Consider the following 23,344-nt stretch of genomic DNA (forward strand, 5'->3'; position numbering starts at 1 on the left):
GCACCAGGCAAGGGCCTTCCAGCTGGGAGACTGCTGGGGATGGTGTGCACTAGAACACCAGGTTCCGGGCACACGCAAGGCATTCCGGGGCACGATCTCCCGCAGCTCAGGCTCATCCTCCCTGCAGTGTGAGCGAGGTTAGGTTATGTCTATGGAAGGAGGTTGGGGGCAAGAGAGGTAAGGCACAACCTCCCAGGATCCCGAGTGCCAGTGGGGCCCTGCGTCCTGGACCTGCCTGCACAGCCACCCGCATCCTGACGGCCAGGTGTGACTGGTGCCTCCCCACGGCAGTCCTGCCGCCACTCCTCCCGCTGTCCCAGACACAAGGCCTCCAGTAGGGGCAGGGCTCGCCCTGGACCCGGTCTACTGACAGAAGCAGCAGCAGGGAAGAAAAAACCAGAGCCAGGAAAAACGCACTCAGGGTCTAATTTTGGGCTCCAACAACGCCAGTCTATTACTGTTCCCTGTGCATCCTTGGTGCTGACATTTTATAGACAATTTCCAAAACAGGGCTCTGCCATTTCTGGATTATATTTCAACTGTAACTTTTAAGTCTAATTATTTGCGCTGACAAGCCCGTATAATAGGGCGGTGTGGCGCCCGAAGGCATCGGCATTCAGTGGAGTGACAGCCTAATCGCAGGGGGAGGGTGGCCCCGCAATCTGCATTCACTTGCAGGAATTTCTCTGATGAAAATAACACAACGTTAAGGAGGGGATAAGGGGCAGGATCCACTGTATCAAGATAAAATAACTCTTTAATAAATAACCTTGTGGCTGCCGCAGAGCAGTAATTAAATGCCGGCGCACTCGGCACACAGTTTTAAGTAAAGCTGGAAAAATGTAAGATGTAATTATCAGCGCCAAACAAATTACCAGCCCGGCAAATCCCCCTGGAATATTTAGAAACTCATTTCTGCCTTCCCGTTAAATATTTGTGTACGTGCTTTATTTTCGGTGGGACCACAGAGGGGGAGAAGGGGAAGGGACCAGGGACCAGGGCGGTGGGGGGAGGGGGGTCTGACGGGGAGGTGGCTGAGGGCTGGGCTGTCTCTGCTGATGACTGCTTTCTGAACGCCCTGGCAGATCCGCCCGGTCAGCGAAATGGTGTAACCAAAATGCCCCAGAGCTCAGGAGTGCATATGGATGGATGCTCAGGGCTGATATCTGAGCTGAGGCTGCAGCCCTCCTCCCAACTGGCTCCCTTCTCCCTCCTGGAGGAAACCCAAGCTACGGAAGATATGATGCAGAGGGGAGCAGGTGGCCCAAGTCTGCTGCCTGGGGCTGAGCCCAAAGCCCAGCAGACAGGTGAAGTCTCCTCTGACCACTCAGACCACATGACACAACAATGACCATTAGCCCCTGCTGCCAGCCCCAAGACTAGGGGTAGTGGTCTGGCCCCGAGGGTGGGGCTGAGAACCGAGTCCCACGTGAGAATGCTCTGGAGCGGGCTAGAGCAGGGTCTCCGGGGAGCCCTTCCCAACCTGTGGCCAAGCTGGGGCCTCCTCTGGGCTCCCGTGTGGGCCTCACTAAGTGGCTGTCAACTGTCCAGTCTGGTGTGAGCTCCCTGAATGTGAACGCTCAGCATCCAGCACAGGCCTGAGGAAACAGGAGCGGGCTCGGGGGGCCTGGGGCAGGTGGGAAGATCTTCATTTGGCTCTGGTCAGGGAGGGAATAGACAAGAGTGTAGGAGATTTCCTCCATGCCTAAGATGACGCCGGCCACCTGTGCCATGGACCCCAAGCTTCGTGAGGCAGATTGGGGCTGACTGCCCCACTGAGCTTGGTGGGGACCTCAAGGTCGGGGCAGACCTGCGGGACTTTTGTCCTGTGCTGTAGGACCTTGAGGTGTGAGCTCATTCTAGATTAGCCTTTTCCCTTGGTCTTCCCAGTGGCTGCAGCTGAGCCGGGGCAAAGGTGGAGTTTAGGGGACGAGGTTGTGGAAGGAAGGCCTCACAGGCACACGTGACGCACTACAGCTCTCACAGCTCCCCCTACCACTCCTGAGCCCCACCTGGAACAGACAGCTGGCCTGGCCCAGGCATAAGGGCGGGGCACAGTGTCCTGGCATGCACCATGCCTGCCTGACCGCCCCGGCAGGGGGGCCCAGCTAAGGGGACATGCAGACACGTGGCACATCAGGGACCCAAGCAGCAGAAGCATGCAGGGCAGGGGGCCTGCCCACCCACCCCTAGTCCTGCCGGCCTGCCGGCCCAAACACCACAGAGCAGAGCCCGACTGGCGGGCAGGCCTGGCTGGAGTGAGCCCGAGGGAGCCGACCGAGCCCGCTGGTCCCTACTGACGGGAGCATCCCATCGACGGGCGAACTGTAGATGGATAAGAAGTGAAAAGGACCAACCTTCTCGCTGATCTGAGAGATGAGAGTTTGGGTTGATGGCAGAGTGCGATGAGGATGAGGAGGGAATAAAAAAAAGACAAGGAGAAACACAGAGAGAGTAAAAACAGGCCAACCTCCATCTGCCCACACAGCACGGACACGAGACGAGACTCTTGTGCCCCACGCACACACACGTGCACGCAGGTGCGCACGGACCACGCCGCTCACGAAAGACTCAGGACTCATGGAGGACATGGTGGACAGGGCTGGGTCCCACTGGCAGGTGCCAGGATGCCGAGGGCGGGACAGGGCGGGATGGAAGGGGAGCACAGGCGGGCCCCCATGCCTCACGCACACCCCACGGCTCGACAGACCCAGTGAGCTGGGCTTTGGGGTCGGCCCCCCGACCCAGCAGCCCACAAACCCACCAAGGCACATGGGCCACTAGATTCCCACCACCTTGAGGAAGCCCCACACTGCACTGCCCCACTGTGAGGAGCTGGTCTGGGCACCTATGGGGAGAAAGGCTGCGGAGACACCGCCCCGTTTATAGAGACAGCTGTGGCCAGCGGCCAGGTCCCTGCAGAGAAGGGGGACGGTTGGGGGCAGGTAGGGCATGGCCACGCCCTGGCCCCCGGCGGCTTTGCGTCCTGAAAGCTGGAGGAAAGAGACGCTGTGGAGGGAAGGAGAGGGTGAGTCACTCAGAGAGGGAGACAGATGGTGACACAGAGAGGCCGGTCCACCCAGCCTGCCTGGGCCTGCTGGACTGTGGGTGGAGCTGCGGGCAACTGAGCCAAGGCAGATGTGAGCGGATGATGCATCCCCCAACAGCTATCCTGATGGCAACAGTGGTCACTGGCCACTAAGCGCTTCCCGTGTGCCCGCCACTGTGCCGGGGGCCTCCCACGCGCTGTCCCGTTACATACAGCGGGTGCAGGGGCTCAGAGAGACAGCGGGGCCCTCAGAGTCCAGGGGACAGAGGAAGGATGTGAGACACTGAAGACAAATCCAAGGAGGAGATGTGGCCTTGAGCCCAGTGGACACAGTGGGAGAAGAGGGGGATGGAGGGAGATGAACACTGGTGGGAGGCTGTCCATCTAGAGCAGTGGTTCCCAATGTGGGGGGTGGGGAGGGAGCCCCCCAGGTGACACCGGGCAAGGTCTGGAGATGTTGCGGGTTCTTGTGACTAGGGATGCTGCTGGCACCTAGGGAGCCAGCTGAGAGTCATCCAGCCCCAAGTGTCAAAGGTGCTGAGGCTGAGAAACCTGGGCTGGAGGCCACAGGGGCCCGGATATTGAGGCTCCTGGCAGCTGGAGCCCAGTGGCCTAGAGGGGAACAGGCGCCTGCTCTGGAAGGGGATCTCACAGCCGCTCTGTGGCGCTGGGGGATGTCTCCACGGGTGGCCCACTCACAGGAAGGCTTCAGGACAGAGCTGGTGGCCAGCTCGGGAGAGGCTATCTCAGAGGAGCTGGGGCTGATGGGCCCTCAGTACCGCTGGTGGCGGAACGCGTGGGCTTTGCCAGGCCTGAGATTAAAAGCTTTTGCCACACCAGAGACAAAAGTCCTAGGAACTGACCTTCTAGGTGTCGCCAAGTCTCCTTAGTAGGGTCTGTCCTGGGGCTACAGGGCAAATGGCTCTTGACAAAACAGGGCAGGTACAGGTGCAGGTGGGGCCTGGCTATCAGGCAAGTCTTGGGCACAGAAATAGGACTGGCCCGTGGACATCAGGAACATGTGTGTGAGAGAGGGAAAGACAAATAAAGCCGCACTGGGACAGCCTGCCTTAGGGTCCCTGGCAAGTGGGGCTAGAATTAAAGAAACCCCCACACTCACTGCCCAAAAGGCCTGTGGGTGTGGGTCAGAAAGGTGATTTAGGAAGGCTTGGTGGGAAAGGGGAATGGGCCATGTCGGGACCCTGCCTGAGCCCACCACGTGGGGCTGGAGGTAAGAGCTCCCTGGTTAGCACCCGAGCTGCGGCGGCTGAGCTCAGCTCATCTCCAGAGAGACCCCTCGCCTCGCCTCAGGGCTGAGGCCAGTGTGATGGTGACTTCAGAGAATACTACCCAGCCGAGATTATAATGCAGAGTCCATCACCTGTGTCTGGGCCTTCTCCTGCAGCTCTGGCCCAGGAAATGTGCCCATTAGACCATGCCCATGCGGCTTACTTGGGTTTCTCAGCGCCTCTGCTGGGCCACTCCTCTCCCTGGTGTAGCCGCATATGGAAAAAGGCTTTCTTGGAACCTCCACTCTTTGGCCCTATGATCTCTTGGAAGAAGTGTTCGGTCAGGACCGCATAGCATTTGGAACGGTCCAGGTGGAAGGAGGCAGGTCTTTGAGTAGGGCTGTTCCAGCAGCTCCTCCCTAGGCGGGGGGACTCGTCAGAGCCCCGTGAGCCCGTCAGAAGCTATGCCTGGAGCAGTGTGGGGGAAGGCTGTGCACTTCACAGCTCCCCTCATCTCGGCCATCTGGGTGGCTCTCGGGCTCCCAGCCTCTCTGCTCTGGTGCTGTTCCTTAAGACAGGCCCTGGGGCCACTGAGACAAGCACTTGGCAGGCAGGACACCTGACAAGGGGGCCAGTGGGGACTTCCCACCCCACACCCCCAACTCCAATGAAGTGTCATCCATGGTCTCTGAGACACAATTTGCCCGTCACCCGATGGCCTGGCAGCCTTGGCCTCTTGGGAACCTGTGCCCCGACACGGAGCAGCTCCTCAGTAACTACATGCTTGATGGCCTAATTCTCTCTGCCTTGTCTGACCATGTGGCCCTAAAGAGTGGGACAGGCCGCTGACACTGCCTGGGCGGACAGGCAGACAACCCCCTGGAGAAGCTACACTCAGCACTTAGCATGATGAAGTCATCGCTGCAAGGAAGCCGTGTCCACTTTCCTTTTCAAATCCCCCGAGTGGAGACAGTTTCACTTGTAATGATGCCCATCTGTGCAGGAGGGCTAAGTGAGGGGATGTGGGGGTAGGAGGGGCTCCTAGGGCCCCTCCCGGGCACTGTGCACACCAGACCCAGCATGTTCTCAGGAAGGAGCAGGTGGCCAGCTTTGGTCACCCTTGGACTGTGAGCCTAGCAGACACAGGACAATCCAAATCAGTCCCCAGGCCCTCTCTGTTGGATCCCTGGACTTGTGAAGATGCACGATCCACTAAGTCTCAGCAAGGAGCACCTGAAACACAGTAGGTGCTCACCTATAGGGGCTCACAGCTGCCTCAGACTGACCTTCTCTCCCAGGGTCCTGGATGGTGACAAAGCACAGCTAGCTACTCCTCTAGGAAGGCCCTGGGCAGACCTGGCCACAGGGCAGGCTCACCTGGCCTGGAGCCCTCCTTGCTGGGGCGGGCAGGACAGACTCGAGGACTACCAGGGACATATGCTGCGTTTACACGGAAATGAGTGTGCCTGCTTGTGCGCGCGCACACACTCACATACACAGCGAAAAGTCGGCTTGGAAGGCTCTAGACTCCCATGGGGCTCTGGGCCCACGTGGCAGGACCTACAAGAGATACAAATGCTCCCAAGAGTAGCTGCGTCCCAAAGGGCCTGCAGGGAAGGAAGGCAAAGTGGCAGTGGACATCAGGAGCCTGCCCAGTGGGAGCAGTTGCGGTTGTTCTTGCTGTGGCGGAAAGAGGCAGGAAAAGGAGAACCTGGGCCGAGGGCGGCCTCCACTGCCCACACCAAGGGCTCCAGACAGCGTGCCCAGCAGGGCCAGTTCAGCTCCGTGGAGACAGGGCTGGGCACTGCCCATGTCCTTACCTCGCACATACAGGTTGGCGGGGGCCGAGTAGCGAGTGCCTGCAGAGTTGGTCGCCACACACTCGTACTTGCCTTGGTCCGACTCCTCGCTGCTCTCAATCTGTAAGGCACCTGTGGGGACACAGCGACAGTCAGGCCTGGATCGTGGGGAGGGGTCTCGACGGCATTTGGGTTTGTGTTGACCAGATGTTGACGGTATCGGGACCACACCTGGGCACCAGTGTTGCCTCCAGGAAGCTCTCCCTGATGAGCCCCCTGGCCTCGTGGCTGGAAGCAAGCGTTGTACTCTGCAGCACAATCCTGCTTGTCTTAACCCCGCAGCCTAGCAGAGCTTGCCGGCTGGGCCAGGGGCTCCATCCCATCCCCCAGCTCCATGGAGTGTCCAGTCCTGGACTCCAATCCTGGAGCCCATTTGCCAGTGAACATGCCCATGAGTGCTCCCAGACCTACCGGCCCTGCCAGGCCACGTGGAGCCAGGCGTGGGTGGGAGCAGCCTGGATCCCTGCTGGCCTGGGAGTTAGCTGCAAGCATGCAGTGGCCCTCATCGGGCAAGCGCCTGGGAGTCTGCCGCCCACCAGAACTCCACAGGAAGGAAGGGGCTTGCTCTGGGGGGCCTGGTGCCCGGCAGCCTCTGCTCACAGCACCCATCCTCTCCTCCCACCCGGCCCCCACCCCGCTGGCCCCACCCATTCCGGCTCCTCTCCTCAGCCTGGTCCCGCTAAAGTGCTTCGACCCACCGCGGCTGCTGCATAATTCAGGAGGCTAATGGAGGCTGTAGCTCCCACTCGGGCCAGTGCCCGGAGGGGCTGCTCCAGCCGCAGACGGACAGACAGGAGCCAGGACTGGGGGGGAGGCAGCTGAAAAGGACCCTCACAGAGGGCCAGTTCTGGCAGGTCCAGGTAGGGGAGTCCAAGGCAGCAGGAGGTGGGGGGGTGGGGCGGTGAAACCACTCAACTTGGCCACCCCCCAGCCCTGGCAATAAACACTTGAAAACACCGTTCTTGAGAGCACCCCAGGCAAGCCATCTGTGACAGTAACACCCCGAGCCACAGGCAACACCCCCTCCCTGGAACAAGCCGACAGACAATCAAACCCACACAGGACAGTCCGATGGACACTTAATAACCCCACAGCACACGGCCTGACAGAAAACTGCCACCTGCACAGAACAGCCCCTTCCCAGGCCTCAGGCTGGCTGACGGTCACCACACCCACAAAGGACACAGACAGAACCTGCCGAACCCCACCTGAGTGGCCTGGATAAGAGCCACAGGAAGAGTTCCAGGTCACAGTCTCATGGCCCGGGCCCCAGGGGAGGACCGCCATGGGTCCCAGCTGCAGCCCCTTCACTGCCTGACATCCCTCTTCCATACCCAGACCCAGGGCAGCAGGAGGGGCCCTGAACACACAGGGGGCTGGGGGCTGGGGGCTGAAGGTGGGAGAAGCGCCTGCCAAGGCTTAACCCTGATGCAGGACAAAGGGCTGGCCGGCTCCATGGTCCTGCCTTCAACCTTCCCCACTGGACATCAGGGAGCAATGCCAAATACCCATCTCCTGCAAGAACAGCCCTGATGGGCACCCAACAGGTCATGTGTATGGGATGGATGGACGCTGTTACAGAAAATGTTCCTTCAAGCAGGTGGGGTCAGATTCCCAGTTGGGGGTGGGGGGTGCTGCACTAGGTCAGCTCAGTCGGGGAGGGAGGGGAGAACTGGTGGCTGGTGCCACAGGCAGGGACAAGAAGTAGTGGCTGGGTGAGATCCCTGCTGGGGGAGGAGGTTCCCCTGTAGGGAGAGCTAGGCCTGGTCAGGGACCCAACACAGCCCCTGAGCCTGGATGCACACAGAAACCCCATCGGGAACCCACACCAAGACCCAGTGACGGGGGCATCAAGAGCTAGTGCGGGCTGACAGGATGGGTGGGGGGTCTGGAGGGCGAGTCTTGGCCTCGGAGGGTGGTGGACCAGATGCCCCACAGGGAGGCAGTGGCTCCTCTCAGCCCCGGCTTCTGTCCTGAGACCACCCTGGCCCTGGACTGAGGATCTAGATGTGCCCGAGGACGCTGAGAGCGGCGTGAAGAAATGAAGCGAATACAATCAGTCCAGAAGCAACCATTTTCCAGTGGGCCTGCTCCGAGCCAGACACTGCCCAGACCCCCGTCCCCTCCTCTAAACCTCATGAGTCGTGAGGTGGGCCCTGGCCCCGATTTAAAGAGAAGGAAGCAGACTTCTGAGAGATGGATCGCCTCTCTGAAGGCCACCCAGGTGAGTCAAACTTGCACCCGGATCTTTGAATCCAGAATGTGATTTCTGAAGCCCAAGCCAGGCCACAGGGCTCTGGGGCATGAAAGCAGCCAGGCCCGGCATGTCCCCGTGTCACTGCAGCACCTACACTAAAGTCTTCCCTGGGTGCTCTTCCTCGCATGTGCTGGGCTATGGGGATTTACAGGATGGTCCTCACCCTGCTCTAGGGCCAGGATGTTAAGGGAAGTCAAGCAATCACTGAGGGCCCCAAGAAAAAAGGAGCTTCTTAGGAGGAAAGGCGAGGCCTGGTCATGCTGCCCCACCTCCTGGGAAGACTCTCCATCTGTGGCCAGGCTTGGGGCTCAGCACTTGGCTTCCCTGTGGGGGCTGACAGGCTCCCTTCTGTGGGATTGGCCTAGAAGGCCCGGGAGGTAGGGCTTGCTATCCCCACGGCAGGGCTCAGCTGAGTATTTCTACAGTCCAGACTTGCAATGGATGAGTCCACAGGAGGGAATGACCGAGAGTGAAGGTGTGTGGTGGCCGGTGGGGACCGGAGCTGGAGATGAGGAGGCTGGAGAGGTCAGGATGGGGATGGGGGAGGTGACGGACTGGACGGGATGGAGTGGTGGTGACGGCAGTGGCGTGGCGTGGCGTGGCGAGGCGAGATGCACGGACAGCATTCTTACCTCTGATTGGTGAACCACCTGGCGAGGTAATTTGAATGCAAATAAGATCAGAGAGAAGCATTAGTACAAAAGGAAGGAAAGCCACAAAAAGCCAAATCAGATAAAATAAAACATGAGAAAGGGCCTTAAATACATGGAGAAATCAAGGCCTGAGTTAGGCCGACGCAGGTGGCAAGTGCACAAGGGCCAGGCTGAGCCAGGCCGAGTGTGGGTGAAGCGGGGTCCCCCAGGTCACAGGCACTGTTCTGAGGTGGGCAGGGGTGGGGAGTGGGGCTGGGGTCATGGCGCCGGAGGTGATGGGAATCAGGAAGGTAGAGTTGGGGCTTCTGCAGACCCAGCTGGCTGAAGCCAATGAGGAGAAAGTCAATAAAAGAGGGAGCAACCCCACTCCTTAGGGGCACCCCAATGTCCCAGGTGGGGAAGATTTCAAAACAAAGCACTTACCAAAACCAACCAAGGAGGTTAAGCACACAGAAAGGGCTAAAGGGAGGGCTTGCCGTAGGCCACCACCAGGCCAGGTCTCCCTCAAGCAGACACACCAGCCCAGCCCTGCCGTGGGACTTGGGGTGAGCTTACAACCCAGTGGCGGATGCCCTGTAGAGCCCACTCAACCCGGATAAAAAGTGAGTGACCTTTGAGCTTCCCCACAACCGGACTGGCGAGAGCCAGAGGCCAGGACCTCCCCCTTGCCTGTTCAGTGCTTCAAGCCCAGAGGGCCAGATGCATACTCTCCAAATGCCCAATGCAGGGCTGCTATGAGGTCTGAACAGGGGCCTCCTCTGAGGCTGTGCTCAAGCCCCATCCACCACAGCCTCATCCAGAGAAGTGAGGAGCCTATGGGTGGGCCTGGGCCCAATGCTGTCCACCCTGCCCCTCTCCCCACTCTGCCCATTGCGGGGGGGAGGGAAGTGTGCCAAGGGACAAATACTGATCACTCTCTCATTGAACTTGATGACACCTGCCTAGGAGGAAGTACCCATGTCCACATAGGAATGATGAAACAAGCTGGGGAATAGTAAGTGGCTTCCCCAAAGCCCAAGGTCACGTGGCCTATAAGTGCCGTGGCAGGAACTAACCAGGCCTGCTGCACAGGCTTCCCACCGGATTAGGCTGCCTCCTGCAGACACAGAGGCTGGATGCGGGGGCAAAGGCAGTTGCTGGGAGCTGGGCTGGCTGTGGAGGGGCTGCAGAGAGACTGGGAAGAACCATCATCACAGCGATTCCCCCAGGCATGGTCCAGGGACTGTGAGTGTCCCTGAGACCCTTTCAGAGGGTCCACAAGGTCAAAACTATTTTCATGACACTAAGAAGTTATTTGCCTTTTCCACTCTTGCTTTCTCATGAATATACAGTGGAGTTTTCCAAAAGCTCCATGAAGTGTGATATTGCAACAGATCAAATGTAGAGGCAGACAAGAGAATCCAGCAGTCTTCTATCAAGCCCCCAATTAAAGAGATTTGTGAAAATGTAAAACAATGCCACTCTTCTCACGAAATGCTTTTGTTTTAGAAAACAATTACTTTTCATTAAAAAAAATGTTATTTAACATGTAATAGGTTTTTAAATTATTTTAATATTTAAATATTTAAAACCTTTTCTTAACACCTAATATGGTAAATTTTGATGGATAAAACCTACACAAACAAAAGCTCTCTGAGGTCCTCTAATATTTACAATCAGAGGTCCTGGAACCAAAAAGTCAACAACCGCTGATCTACTTCTACAGGGTAGGCCCGGCCTGGGAGGGGGTGGCAGTGTAAATGGTCCAGGCTTCTGGCCTCTGCTCTCCCAGGACCTAACCTGCTGTGTGACAAGTCTCTGGACCTCTCAGAAGAGTCATTTCTCCACCAAACTGAAAGAAGAATTTGCCTTACCATTTCACAGGGTGGGTGTGGGAGACTGGACGGCCCCAGGAGTCAGTGCTTCTCCTGAGAGGTGCCAGTGTGCTCAGGCCAAAGGAAAATAAATCATGACCCTGCACCGCCAGTGTGCCCTGCTGTAGACCCAGTGGAGGGGTGGGGCGAGTGGGGGGGACAGGCCCTGCCAGCCAGCAGGGTAGGGGACAGCAGCCCTCAGGCCCACCCTGGAGTCTGCTCTGCGCTTGGCTCTGCGTCCCATCTGCAGGGGCCAGCGGGCCCTCTCCCGCAGCCAGATGCTGGCATCTCTGCTCAGGCCCTGTAGTCTCAGCTCAGGTGTCAGAGGACATGCAAGGAGACTGTGCTCCGGGCGAGCACGTGGATGTGGTGGATCTGGTTGTCCTCGACGGTGATGGGATGGCGGCGTGCACATTCAGGCCGAGGGGACGAGCGGAGCAAGGGAGGTCTCCTCGGCACCCTGTCCAGGCGTGGCAGAACGTGTGGGCCACCAGCTCCTTTCAGGACCCAGAAGTGGCTCTGAGCCCCACTTGGAGATCAACCTCTGCTTGCTGCCCCAGTGACACCGGTCTGCTCCTGACTTGATTTCCGCTCTCCCTGAGTTTGTCTCCGTTCCTCCTACGCCCACCCTGGGCTTCAGGTTCAAATTCCCAAGAGGCTCTTGTGGCAGCACGTCACGTCGCTTTAGTGAGGAAAACGCCTGTGGAACAGAGCGTAGGCCTGGGCGGCGCCCGCACCAGCGGCCCCCCGGCCCCAGCTCCTGTTCCGGGGGCCATGCCCTATGCCACGGGCTGCAGCTCAGCCTGCAGGTGCCTCACAGGTTCTGGGGAGGGCTCAGGGAGGGTGCGAGATCTGGAGACGACAGGACCGCGGAATCTGCAGTGCTCACAGGGTCCAACCATTCCCCAGGCCCCAGGTTCGGTATTTGTGACGCCAGAAGGCCTCCGGGTGACTGCACAGGGGAGCTCCCTCGCCCTGGATCTCCATGTGTGACCCTAGGGAACTCCCTTAATTCAGCTGTAAAGTGGGCATGATAACCACAGCCTGTCCTACTTCTGAGGGCTGCAGGAGAATCAAGCGCAACAAAAGGCAGGGAAATACTTTGTGATCTGTCGGCGATGCGTAAACTGTGAAGGTCCCTATAACCAGCTGAGTACTTGGAGGCCTGATTCCCCTCCATGAAGGGAAGTCCCTGTCAAATGTGCGGGGACCGGCCCCAGCACCCTTTTTCATGGTAACAGACAGGGCCAGCAGCTCCTGGGGTCAAGGGCCTGGTGCCAGGGCCAGGCAGGAACAGTGCGGGGAGAGAGTCCTGTTTGTTACTCTAGAGGCAGGATGGTTAAGTCCCCTCAGGTGCCATCCCAGGAACTGGACCCTGGGTCCACAACCCTCAGGTTACAGCTTCCACGTGGCAGCAAAGGTCACACAAGGTCTTCCTTGGACCTAAGAAGCAGGGGGAGTGGACATTTGTCTGCAGGGACAGGGCCCAAAGGTTTCGTTCACTAGAGATACCTGGGCTATAGCTGGGCCTGGGCTGGGAGCTGAGGGAAACCTTGCAGAGGGGAGCCAGACCCATGCCCTCCCTGCAAGGAGTGCCTAGCCTAAGTGAGCAGAGCTGGAGCCAGGCGGTAACAACACAGAGTGGCGTTTGTCTTGAAGGAGTAGGCCTTACTTAGGCACAGAAGGGAGAGGCTTCCCGATTTGGTGGATTAAGCAGACGGCAAGGATGGGGTCAGGGTGGCTCCGTGCAAGTGAGGGGAGGCCAGAGCCCTCCCCATATGCCAGGCAGCGAACTAAAGCTTCGACTGCTGTTGTCTCCCTTAATCCTTTTTAAAGGTGAGAGAACAGAAGCTCAAAGAAGTTAAAGAACTTCATGAGGCCACAGAGCTAGTAAGTGGTGTAGCTGAGACCCGAGGTGGTAAAGCTGGCGACCTGAGCTGGGAAGATCAGGAGGGTTCTGTGCGCCTCGTTCAGGAGCAGGTGCCTGGCCACGTGAGCAGCTGGATTCCCGGGGAGAGCCTGGAGGCAGGGAGCACGGGCCTTGGGGACTGGGATACGGCCAAGGCAGCGGAAGGGCCAAGGGGGTCCAGTGTGAGAGCCGTGTGGGTGACAAGAGGACGTGATGCCTCCTTATTGGAGCAGGAGTCGGGGTGTGTTCCCGAGAGATGGTCAGCGGGAGAAGGCCGCGGCTGTTTGGGAAGGAAGTCACCACTCCCGGCAGGTCAGGGTGACACTCAGAAGGCAGCCAGATTTTTTTAGTCTAAAGCTCGGGCAAGCTGTGGGGTGTTGGGAGACAGAATGAGGCACGCGGGTGTGGAGAGGGTACCTGAAGCTACAGGAGGGGGTGAGCTGGCCTGCGGGGGAAGGCCCGGTCCATGGAGCAAGTGCTGGGGACGGGGGCTCCCTGGCTGGCCGAAGGAGTGGAGAAAGAGGAGGCCTCAGGGAAGACAGGCGTGAGGGGAAAGCCAGGGAGAAGCAGCCGGCGGAGTAACGGGCACTGAACGGGTGGCACGGGGCCTGGCACACAGTAAGCACTGCATAAATACTTGATGAACAAGCGCGTGAGACAGTGAGCCTTCCCAGAAGTGCTGCCACGGACAGCCAGGGCCGTGCTGGGGTGGAGGCCAGGCCTGCGGGGAGGACCATCTGGCTGTTTGGGGAGCCTGCCTGGGGGTGCTGTGGGGAAATGCAGAGGAGCCGCACCAGGCCGGCCGCTGGGCAGTGCTAGGCAGTGGCTGCAAATGCCGCCGGACCATTTCCTGCCTTGATTATGGCTGTTTTAATTAACTGCCTTACAGCTGCCTCCATCTTGTTGAGTTTTAATTAAATTAAATGAGCTAACACTTTGTAGGCTGTCTCAGGCGGCCATGGCTCGGGCCTGAATCCTGCCCCTGTTGGGCAGCTCATCTCTCCCTCCCCTGCCAGGCGCTGCTGGGGCGTCTCCTTGGTGGGAGGCAGTGGGGAGGGGCTGGCACCCCAGTGGGTGGCAGGGGCACCTCTAGGCCTGCAGGACCCCAAAAGGGGCAGAGTCACGTCCTTCTTTGTAGTGCTGACCTCACAGCTGACGGGCAGCAGGGGCCCTGGTTGGTTCTGGCCATCTTGCCTGAGCCCACCACCCCACAGCTAGCAGCAGAATTTCTGGACCAAGGTCTATTGGTCCAGGCTTTGCTGGAGGTAAATGAAGAATGCAGCTAAGCTGATGCTGAGCTGATTCTGAGCCTCCTTTCCCGCCTGCACCGTTCCCACAAAAACTGAATCAATTATCCTGGCGGGAGCCTCGGAGGTAGATCGATCAATGGGGCGACACCTCTTGCCTGGTCATGACAGTATCCTTGCTGCCAGGGCTCCGAGCTGGCTCGACTGAGATATCCAGAGGAGACAGGTGGCCCTGGTGGCCAAGGGATGGCAGCAAGTCCTCCTGGCTCTAAGCTCCTGAGGTTCAGCCTTTTGAAGCCTGATGAATCAGGCGTCTTTGGCCTCTTTTCCTGTCTAAGCCCTGCTGTCTGGAGAAGTAACGAGAAGCATCATGTAGGCCAGACTCCAGGCAAGATGGAGGATGAACACCCACAGAGCACCTCTGCAGAGCCCAACGCCACGCCAGGCACACGACTCATGCTGCAAGGAGCCGGGCTGGACCGAAGTCTAGACTCTGGCGATCCCAGGAAGGGAAAAGAATCACCGACAACGAACCCTTGTTGTCAAGCTCTCTTCCCTGGGCCGGGGGGCAGGGGTGCTGTACCAAGAGCTGACCTGCCCACTGGACACCCTCTGGCTCAGCCTGGGAGGGTTGGCCCCAGGCTGAGGCCTCCTGTGGCTCCTGGGCCCGAGAGGGAAGGCTGTGCTGGGTGCCAGGTGGACACCTTTCCTGAAGTCTGTGCAGCCCCTTGACCCTCGCCCTCTGCTCACCTGAACGCAGCTGCTTGATGCGACCATTGCTTGTGGCAGGGTCCACAGGGAGGAAGTCCTTGAACCAAGAGATCTCAGGGTCTGGATTCCCGCCTGCGGCGCACAGCATGGTGGCCGTGCGTGCCTTCTCCACCACCTTCAGCTGAGGCCCCATGTCGATGGAGGGGAACCCAGGGGGCAGCAGTTCCTCTGCAGATGAAAAACAGAAGTGAAAGTTAGGGCCGGCACTGCCTGCCCGCTAGAACCCTCCGCCGGGCGCAGTGGCTCCTGACTCCCCGGTTGGCTGGGACCCTCAAAACCCCTTGTCTCCCAATTTCTGACTTCTGCTCCATGTGGGGAACCAGACTCCTGAGTCCCACTACCCAGGCCTGCCCTTTGCAGGGCCGCGGGGGGAAGGCGACAGTGGGCAGTGGAGCACCCCCTGCCCTGTCAGGGAGTTCCCAGGTCTGAGAAACAATGCCTCAGACTGGAGACGTCAGCACTTATCTCTCCGGGCCCTGGGAAAAACAAGGATTGATGCTCTGCTGGCCACAGCAGAAAGTGCTACACAGATGCTGAGCTGCGGGGCAGCCCACGGCTCATATGGCAGCACCCAGGGCCACAACTGAGCCCAAAGGCCCCCTGTGCTGTCTAGACCCCACTCCCTTTTCTGCACATGCAGTGTCCCCTCCACTGTTTGCATTTGGCCCTTAGCTCCACAGCAGAGCAGAACCCCACATCACAGCCTGGATTCTGGACCTGACTCTGGGTACCCCCTGCCCTACCAGTAACCACCCCCCGCAACCCCTGATCTTGACCCTGACCCTCTTCCCTCACTCACTAGGGGCCACGGTCAGGCCTGGGGACCATGTTGGAGCATGAAAAAGCTCTATGATGAGACCAAAATTTGATGAAGAGAGACAAAACTCCCTGGCTGCCTTTTCCCACCTTGCTGGGGGTTGGCGGTCACGCAAGAGTGAGTTCCACAGGAACAACAGACATCAGCACATGCCCACTCCACTGCACAGAGACTCTGACACAGAGCCCCTGAGGCCGGGGGAGCGAGGCTGGCTGCTCCGCACCCATGGAAGCACGAGGGTCTGGGAGCACAGGCTCTGGACTAGTGCAGGTGAGTGGGGCTTCTACCTCCACCACTAACTAGCTCTGTGACCTGTGTGTGCGTTACTCATCCTCTCCATGCCTCCGTTTATCTGTAAACTGGGTTCCGATGCCCACCTTGTAAAGCCATCGCGAGGACCACATCTAATGATGCACACGTGCTGGAGAGTGTGACAGATAATCCGCACAAATGAGTACTAGCTGACATTACCATTATAATGAGCACTGGCTGAGCCGCCAGAGTAGTCCGGTACCCGAGACTGGGGCCTGGGGCTGGTGGGGTTTGCCCACCAGGAGCAAACCACAGAGCACGTTTGGTAACTTGGCAGAGCCTCTCCGTCACTGTGGACGCTAGACACGCCCAATGGAGGATGGGGAACACCCGTCAGTCTTGCAGTGGGGGAGCGAGGCTCCACGGTGGCAGAGACTAGGAGACAGCACCACCTGGACCTTCCTCCCTTGGGCCCAGCACAAGATGGGCGTGTGGGGACACTAGCTGAGGTTGGACTCCTGTGCCAGGGAAAAGGCATACGGCACCCTCAGAAGTCATTCTAGAAAGTAAAGGCCGGCAGGGCTGATCCTCCCTATAGACTCTCAGAGACCCCGGGGAGACTGACTGGGGAGCCAGGCAGGAGAGGAAGCCAGAAGAGCCCCAACAGGCATGGGCAAAACACCCCTCTACCTGCTGCCAGATCCTGGGCGGGGGGGCCTCTGCCAAGGCTCTAGCTGCTGGGGGCATCCCAAAGGGACCACGGCCCCATGAGGAGACGGGGTCTTGGGCTCAGAGCGGCAGGACTCCGAGCACGGCCTTGCCTCCCCAGCCTCTCCCAGCAGCTGTCAGTACGCTTACTTCTCCACCCACAGCCTTATAAATCCCAGATGTGAACCCAGCATCTCCTTGGCTGTAAATATGGTCCCCGTGTCCTGACTTCCAGCTCTGATTTTTATTTATTTTTTAAAAGATTTTACTTATTTATTTGACAGAGAGAGGGAACACAAATAGGGGGAACAGGAGAGGGAGAAGCAGGCTTCCCGCAGAGCAGGGAGCCCGACTCAGGGCTCAATCCCAGGACCCCGGGATCATGACCTGAGCTGAAGGCGGACACTTAACGACTGAGCCACCCAGGCGCCTCACCAGCTCTGATTTTTAATAGGAAAATGTTAAACAGTGGCAAGGAAGCAGGACTTGGGGGTATACCAAGCAGGAGGCAGCTTCCTTTGGGCCTGCTGCTACTTGCTTTTTAACAGGAAGGCCCAGGGCCCCCCTCCAGCCTCTTTGCCCTCCTCAGCAGCTGGGGGACACTCAGGAACAGGGTGACAGTCCTCAATCCCACCTGTTCAGCCCTGCTAAGCAATGAGGGGCGCAGGGGTGACAGAGTCTGCCAGAGTCCGGGCCCAGGAGTCAGCTGGCCCCCATCTTCACTGGCAAGGTAGATCAAGGAGAAGGGAAGAAGTACAAACACCTGTGGCCCCGTGTCCCGGAATCTACTCTGAATTCCTAACACGGGGAAGGTCTTGGGGATTTACGCCAAATTAAGGACAATTAATTTTCCTCCCTCAATTATCGCGCCCTCAATGGCTCCGTCCTTGGCTCAGATCATGCCTCAGGCACTGCCGCCAGAGCCTAAAACCGGCATGTGTGAAGAGCTGTCCATAAAACAGCGGGACCCAAAAGCTGGTCCCTTGTGCCAACTAGGCTTCTAGGCAGAGCTCGGAAGGCTGCAGTCCTGCACCTCCAGCAGGGGAAGCGTGTCTCACAGGAGGACTCCGGCCCCTCAGGAGTGACCTGCTGCTGTCTCTTCCTTCTCTGCTCCCCAGGTGGCCTTCAGCACATTCAAACATAGCCAAGGTCAGCAGCTGCTTACTGATGCCCGTTGTGTGTCTGGCCAAGCTGGGCACCGGGCACACTGGTGTAAAGTGACCCATCCACAAGTCCGGCACATTTATCCCCTGCACACCCCCAGTACCCCTGGGGCCAGGCCCACTATAGCCTCAACCACTGAGGCTATGGACCCGGGGAAATCCCTCAGTCTGACATCACATGATCACTGCAAACCCATCAACAATCAGGAAAACTGAGGCCCAGATAGGAGGCATAGAAGCTTACGCTTACAGAGCATTTACTATGTTCCATGTAGAGAGTTAAAACGCTTTAAAAAATGATTTAATCTCACAAAAACCCTATGCGGTAGAGGAGTGACTAGGGGGCTTAAAAACCGGCCAAGGTCACACAGCTAATTGAGAGGTGGGGCTGGGATGACCCCGGGGGGTGGGCCCCTTGCCTGGCAGGGCTGGGCCTTGGGCTCCCAGGAGGGGAGGGGTGCCCCTGGGGAACAGTGCCACCATCCTGCCCCATACCACGCCCTCCACCCGGCTTCAGGGCTCAGCCGCTCCCCAGAAACCCCCTGCACACAAGCGGCAGGACAAACCCGACTGTCCCCCACATGTGGCCACCTGCGGGCACACACCCTCATCCCCACACCCCAATGTATGCTCATCGAGTCCCCTCCAAACCTGTCCCGCGGGCTGCGGGTGGAAAGAAGGCCCCTCCCCTTCCAGGCCACCCGGTAACCATGGCAACGGCGGAGAGGCGAGCTCACGGAGGAAGGCTGCGCGTGCCCGTGTCCCAGCAGGCGCGCATCCGCGATTGGTCCAAGCAGCTGCCGCCGCTCCAGCCCCCACCTGGGTGGAGCGGGCGCGCCCCCTCCCAGGACCCTGCTCCCCCATTCCAACTCCCCAACTCTCGGCTCCCCTCCCCCTCAGGCTTCCTTCCCGCTCACCCGGGTAGATGGGGCTCCCCACACCTGCCTCATAGCCTCAGCCGGGCATTCCGCAGTGTGTGCCTGCAGGGCGGAGGCCCCTCCATTCTCTGACAAGGGGGCCCTTGGGGGAAAGAGAAGCCCATGAGGCCTCTCAGGGACTTTAGAGGTACCCGGGAGCCCAAGTCTCTACAGCTGTCTGTGGATTCCGCCAGCATGCACAGGTAGGGTGCACACACATTCCCAAAGGTCTGCCCCCCCCCAGATCTCTGCATATCTGTGGTGGGTTCGCACGTGTACATTAATGGCTCCTGCAGCAAATTGCACTGGTCTTTAGATACTGCAACAGGAGATCTGAACTCCTCCCCCGCTGTCCCCACTGGGCAGAGGAAGATGACAGGGTGTGTGTGGGGGGGCGGAGGGTGTTGTGAGACTAAGGCTAGGGGAGAGGGGCAGAAACTTGGCTGAGGCCCCACAGCGGTGGTGGAGCTGCTTCAACTCCATGACTCACTTGCTATCTTGGTGGCTTCCTGGAGGAGGAGAGAAATGCAAAGGTGCTAAACCCTTGAGCATGGGAGGCAGGGAGAGCTTTGGTGGGGGGTGGGACTGCCTGAGTGAAGGCTATGGGAGGGTGGGGGGCCAGTAGGAAGGTAAGTCTGGTTGGAGCTAAGGCAAATTTTGGGGTCCTGACAGATGAGGCTATGGTAGGGTAGACAGGGGATGAGCTTAGGCTGGCTGCGATGGCTGGGGGGAGGGAGGCTGGTGAGGCCCCTACAAAGCACACACAGGTTTCTTTGTCCAGCTCAGCCTGGGATGCCTGAGGCTGAGTCTGGGCCAGAGGGAGGGGGATGCACCAGGGAAGCCGACAGATGGAGACGCCTTGCAGGGTCCTGGGGCGGGCAACACCGTCTGTCAGCACGACCTTCTCACCCGTGTTTACCCAGCTTCACGGCGTCTCTGTGCATATGCAGGCACACACTGGCACACACATCCACAGGCTCCCTGGGGTGGCACCATCTGTAAGCCTGACCTCCTCCCCTGTGCCTGGGTGTTGGGCCTGGCCTCACCCTGTCTCTGAACACAGACACCTAGAAACATGAAGAGTCAGGGACCCACAGGGATATACTGTGGAGAAAGAGACAGGTGCAAAAATAGAAATGTACATGCATGTGTGGAGGGGCACCTGCAGTGACAGGCACCTGTGGAAACAGACTCCTGCAAGCAGATCCAGAGGCAGGGCACACATGTGGAAACATGCAGTCAGGGAGACACGGATGCTGAGGCACGTGCACCCAGAGACACGGGAGCTGCAGAGACGTGTAGAGACGCATGAAGGAAGCGCATGGGTAGTGGGGCTGCTGGTTCCCCCAACCCCTGTGCACTCTGAGGAAACCAAGGCCACCTCAAGCGTCGTCCCTGAGGCAGCTCCATCCTTAGCAGGGTTGGGGCCAAGACACCAGCTATCTATTCGGAGGCCCTCCCCAGGCCTGGACGCTCCTGCTCTCCCAGAGAGCACCCCCACCCTGCTTCCAGGCAGTAAGGGGGGGGCCCAGGGAGCCTTGGGCCCATCTTCCTTCGCAGCTTTCAGTCTCAATTTTCAGCTTTTTCTAAGAGAAAACTCCCACCTCTTGCGGCACTCAGATTTCATCAAACTTGGCATCTTAAAAGCCTGTTTTGTTTTTGAATCTGAGCTGTTTGGGGCCTGTCGGCAGCAAGAGCCCGAGAGTGGCAGTGAGAGCTGAGAGCAGCCATGGCCTCCCCCTCCCCCAGGGCTTCCCTGGCACCTCACACTGCTCTATTCAACCCACCCCCGCCACCAAGTGAACCGTGGGGCTATCCCCAGCCGCACACCCTACCCACACTCTGGCCTCCGGGACCTGGCCCAGGCTGGACTCTCCTCCGGGGGTTCCCCCACCCTTGGCACTACTCCAGGAAGATTCTATTTTATCTATTCTCTCCCCGCCCCAGGTTCAGGCCCAGTCACCCCAGACCACCGACAGCCTCCCACTCATTCCTCAGACCCCTGTCACCCAGCTGCCACCCCTACTGCTTCTGGCCAGTTCATCAAGGTCAACCACGACTCCACGGGGCGAAGTCCAAAGGACACTTCTGAGTGCCCATCTTGTCTGCCCTCCTGACAGCACCTCGCCCCACTGACCACTCCCTCCTCCTTCACATACCTCTCTTCTCTCCACTTCCACAGCCTCCCTCTGGGTTTCCTTCCTCCCTTTCAGGCCCCTCCTTACCAGATTCCTATGGAAACCCCCCCACCACCACCCCCCAACATGAAGTACTAGCCAGCTGGGGCTCCATCCGGGCCCTCTTCCTCCCTTCTTGGCTCTGGCTCCCTGAGATGTGCCATTTCTCAGCCTTCAAAACTCCATTTCCAGATGTCCCTCGGAGCGCCAGGCGAATCTGAACAAGGCCTCCTGGATACCTCCCCCTGGATGCCCGCACATGCCTGATAAAACAGATTTCTAGCTGGATTCATCAATCTGCCCCTTCAGACCGGGTCCTGAAACAGAAAATGGTACCACCATCTACATGGCCGCAGAGTCATAACCCAGAGTCTCCCACCTCCCTAGCCCCAGAGTAGCCAGGTAGCTCACCACTCTCTCTCCACCGCTTGCCACCCATTCCCCCCTTCCTCCCCTGCCTGCTGCCTGGGTTTGGGCCACTGCCCTATTGCCTGGGCTGCAGGGCTGCCCCAGGCTCTTACTGGTCTCCTGCCACCCTACTCTGAACCCTCAGGGACCTTTCTGAAGCATACATTTGATCGCGTCATTTCTCTGATTAAAATCCTCTCTCCCCAGCAACCAGAGGGAGGCACCTACCAAGGATAGAGAATGTGCACACACACAGGCATTTAAAACCTCCAGCTTGGTTAGCTGTTCCCAGAGCTGCTGGCTCCACTGTGTGGTCATGAGGCTAGGGGAGAGGGGAGTCAGCGAGGGGGCCAAGCACAAACCAGGGACCAGTAAGTACCTGTGACTGCAGGGGTGGGGGGGGCCAGGCTGGGCACAGGGGATGTACGTACTGTCTGGCTAACAAAAGATGCAAGCATACTGCCTATACCACAGGAGAGCCATTCAGAAGGGAGTCCAGCTGGGCCCTCGGGAGAAGGATCAAAACTAGAGAAAATGGGGGATTCTAGGTACCAAGAAACCCAGAATCTGAACTTCAAGGCCCTCTTGGCAGTGCCCACCTACCTAACACCTCTCCCAGCCCCATGCCTAGGGCCCGGAACTCTCCAGGAAATGGTTGCAGAGCCTCGTGTCTGTGTGCTCCCCAATGCTACAGTGGTCATGATGGGGGTGGAAGGGCAGGTCACAGAGACCACAGTCATTAGACCAGAAGCACAGAGGTCATGCCTCAGCTGTGAGGGGAGGGGCAGGAGCTGGTCTGGGTTCTAGGCCTTCTGTGGTCGCAAATCAGGGAGGTGACAGGCCCAGCTTCTGCAAAACCAGCTTGTTACCCAGACACCTATGTAGGCAACAGGGAGAGGGCACAGCCTGCCACTTGGGAAGTCATCCTTTGCCTGTGGTAGTAGCCCTTTATCCAAACGCCCCCAACCCCAGTCAGGCCTGGGCCAGGGGCAGAGAGAGGGGTAGAGTAAGGAGTGCCAACTCCCTGGGAAAACTCCCACCCACCCTGAAAGCAAGTTCCCTTACTGACTCTGCTCCAGGTCCAGGCTAGCCCAGGATCTCAGGACAGGGTCACATGTTGCTCATCCGTCCTCCTGTCCCTGAGGCTGTTTCCAAAGGGACTGAGTATGGGGGTGAGGAGTGGGGGGTGTCTCAAGAGGTCCTTCATCACCCCACAGGTCCCAAAGCCAGCCAGGGTGGGAGCCACTGCAGAACTCATGGGTCCAGGCCCAGCACTGATTGCCCTGCTACCCCAGTCTCTATCCCACATGCCTAACAGTTGGTACCCCCAGAGCCTGCCATGGAGGCAAGACCAAACACACTCCATGTAGGCACCTGGATTCCCGGGCCCATGTGGCATCCAAGGATGGTACGGTCCTAGTCAGTCAGCAGACATCGAGGCCGGGTGGAAACAGGTGAATGGGAGCCTGGCCTTGGTAGGAGCAGGGGAGGAAGTGGAGGGCTCCCAAGGTCTGAGCAGGACCCCTATCTGTGCACCCTCCTTCCTGGCCTGGCCGCAGAGGACCTGCTGGGGAGCCACTGTACTTGAGAACAGGTCAGCCTGACCACTCTGTCCCACGTTCGTCTGTCCAGCTGTCCCACTGACCAACAGCTCTGGGCAGGGAACCCATGGGCCCCCAAGACAATGAGCCCGACACAACCTCTCTGACCATCCCCCCCCAGCGTCAGACTGACCCCTACACATTCAGCTCAGGCTGCTTGCCATGCACAGCACACCACGCCCCACATACACACCCATGTGCACACACACACACACACACACATCTGCTGCACACCCCCTGCTGTATATACCACACCTCCCCACGTGCTTGATGGGAGTGCACGCATGCGCACACACAGACACACACATCTGCTGCACACCCCCTGCTGTACACGCAGCACACACCACACACACTGCCTCACCCAGGGCACACGGGGCACCCACAGCAAACACGGGGTGCGTTGTTAGCTGCTGTGTCCATGATCACAAGGCAAGCACTGCCACCGGCCCTCAGAGCCAGACCCCCCGCCCCCCC

The 23,344-nt window shown here is 58.9% G+C and overlaps 1 protein-coding gene across 11 annotated transcripts in view; it reads right to left on the reverse strand.

Annotated features, from left to right (window-relative positions):
- The window catches only part of PTPRF (protein tyrosine phosphatase receptor type F), an 86,546-nt gene that overhangs the window by 34,948 nt on the left and 28,254 nt on the right, over nt 1–23,344 (reverse strand). For 6 of the 11 annotated variants that reach the window (XM_073902764.1, XM_073902762.1, XM_073902757.1 and 3 more), the window contains exons 6-8: nt 14,807–14,995; nt 9,027–9,044; nt 6,099–6,209 (exon numbers count right to left, since the gene is read on the reverse strand). In XM_073902764.1, the coding sequence (XP_073758865.1) occupies nt 6,099–6,209; nt 9,027–9,044; nt 14,807–14,995 (318 nt within the window). The remainder of the gene's footprint in view (nt 1–6,098; nt 6,210–9,026; nt 9,045–14,806; nt 14,996–23,344) is intronic. The other 5 variants (XM_073902766.1, XM_073902765.1, XM_073902760.1 and 2 more) reach the window with 1 other exon arrangement.

The sequence above is a fragment of the Callorhinus ursinus genome, unplaced genomic scaffold (assembly GCF_003265705.2).
Source record: "Callorhinus ursinus isolate GAN/ISIS: 27379988/994484 unplaced genomic scaffold, GSC_fseal_2.0 scaffold18, whole genome shotgun sequence".
Classification (NCBI taxonomy): Eukaryota; Metazoa; Chordata; class Mammalia; order Carnivora; family Otariidae; genus Callorhinus; species Callorhinus ursinus.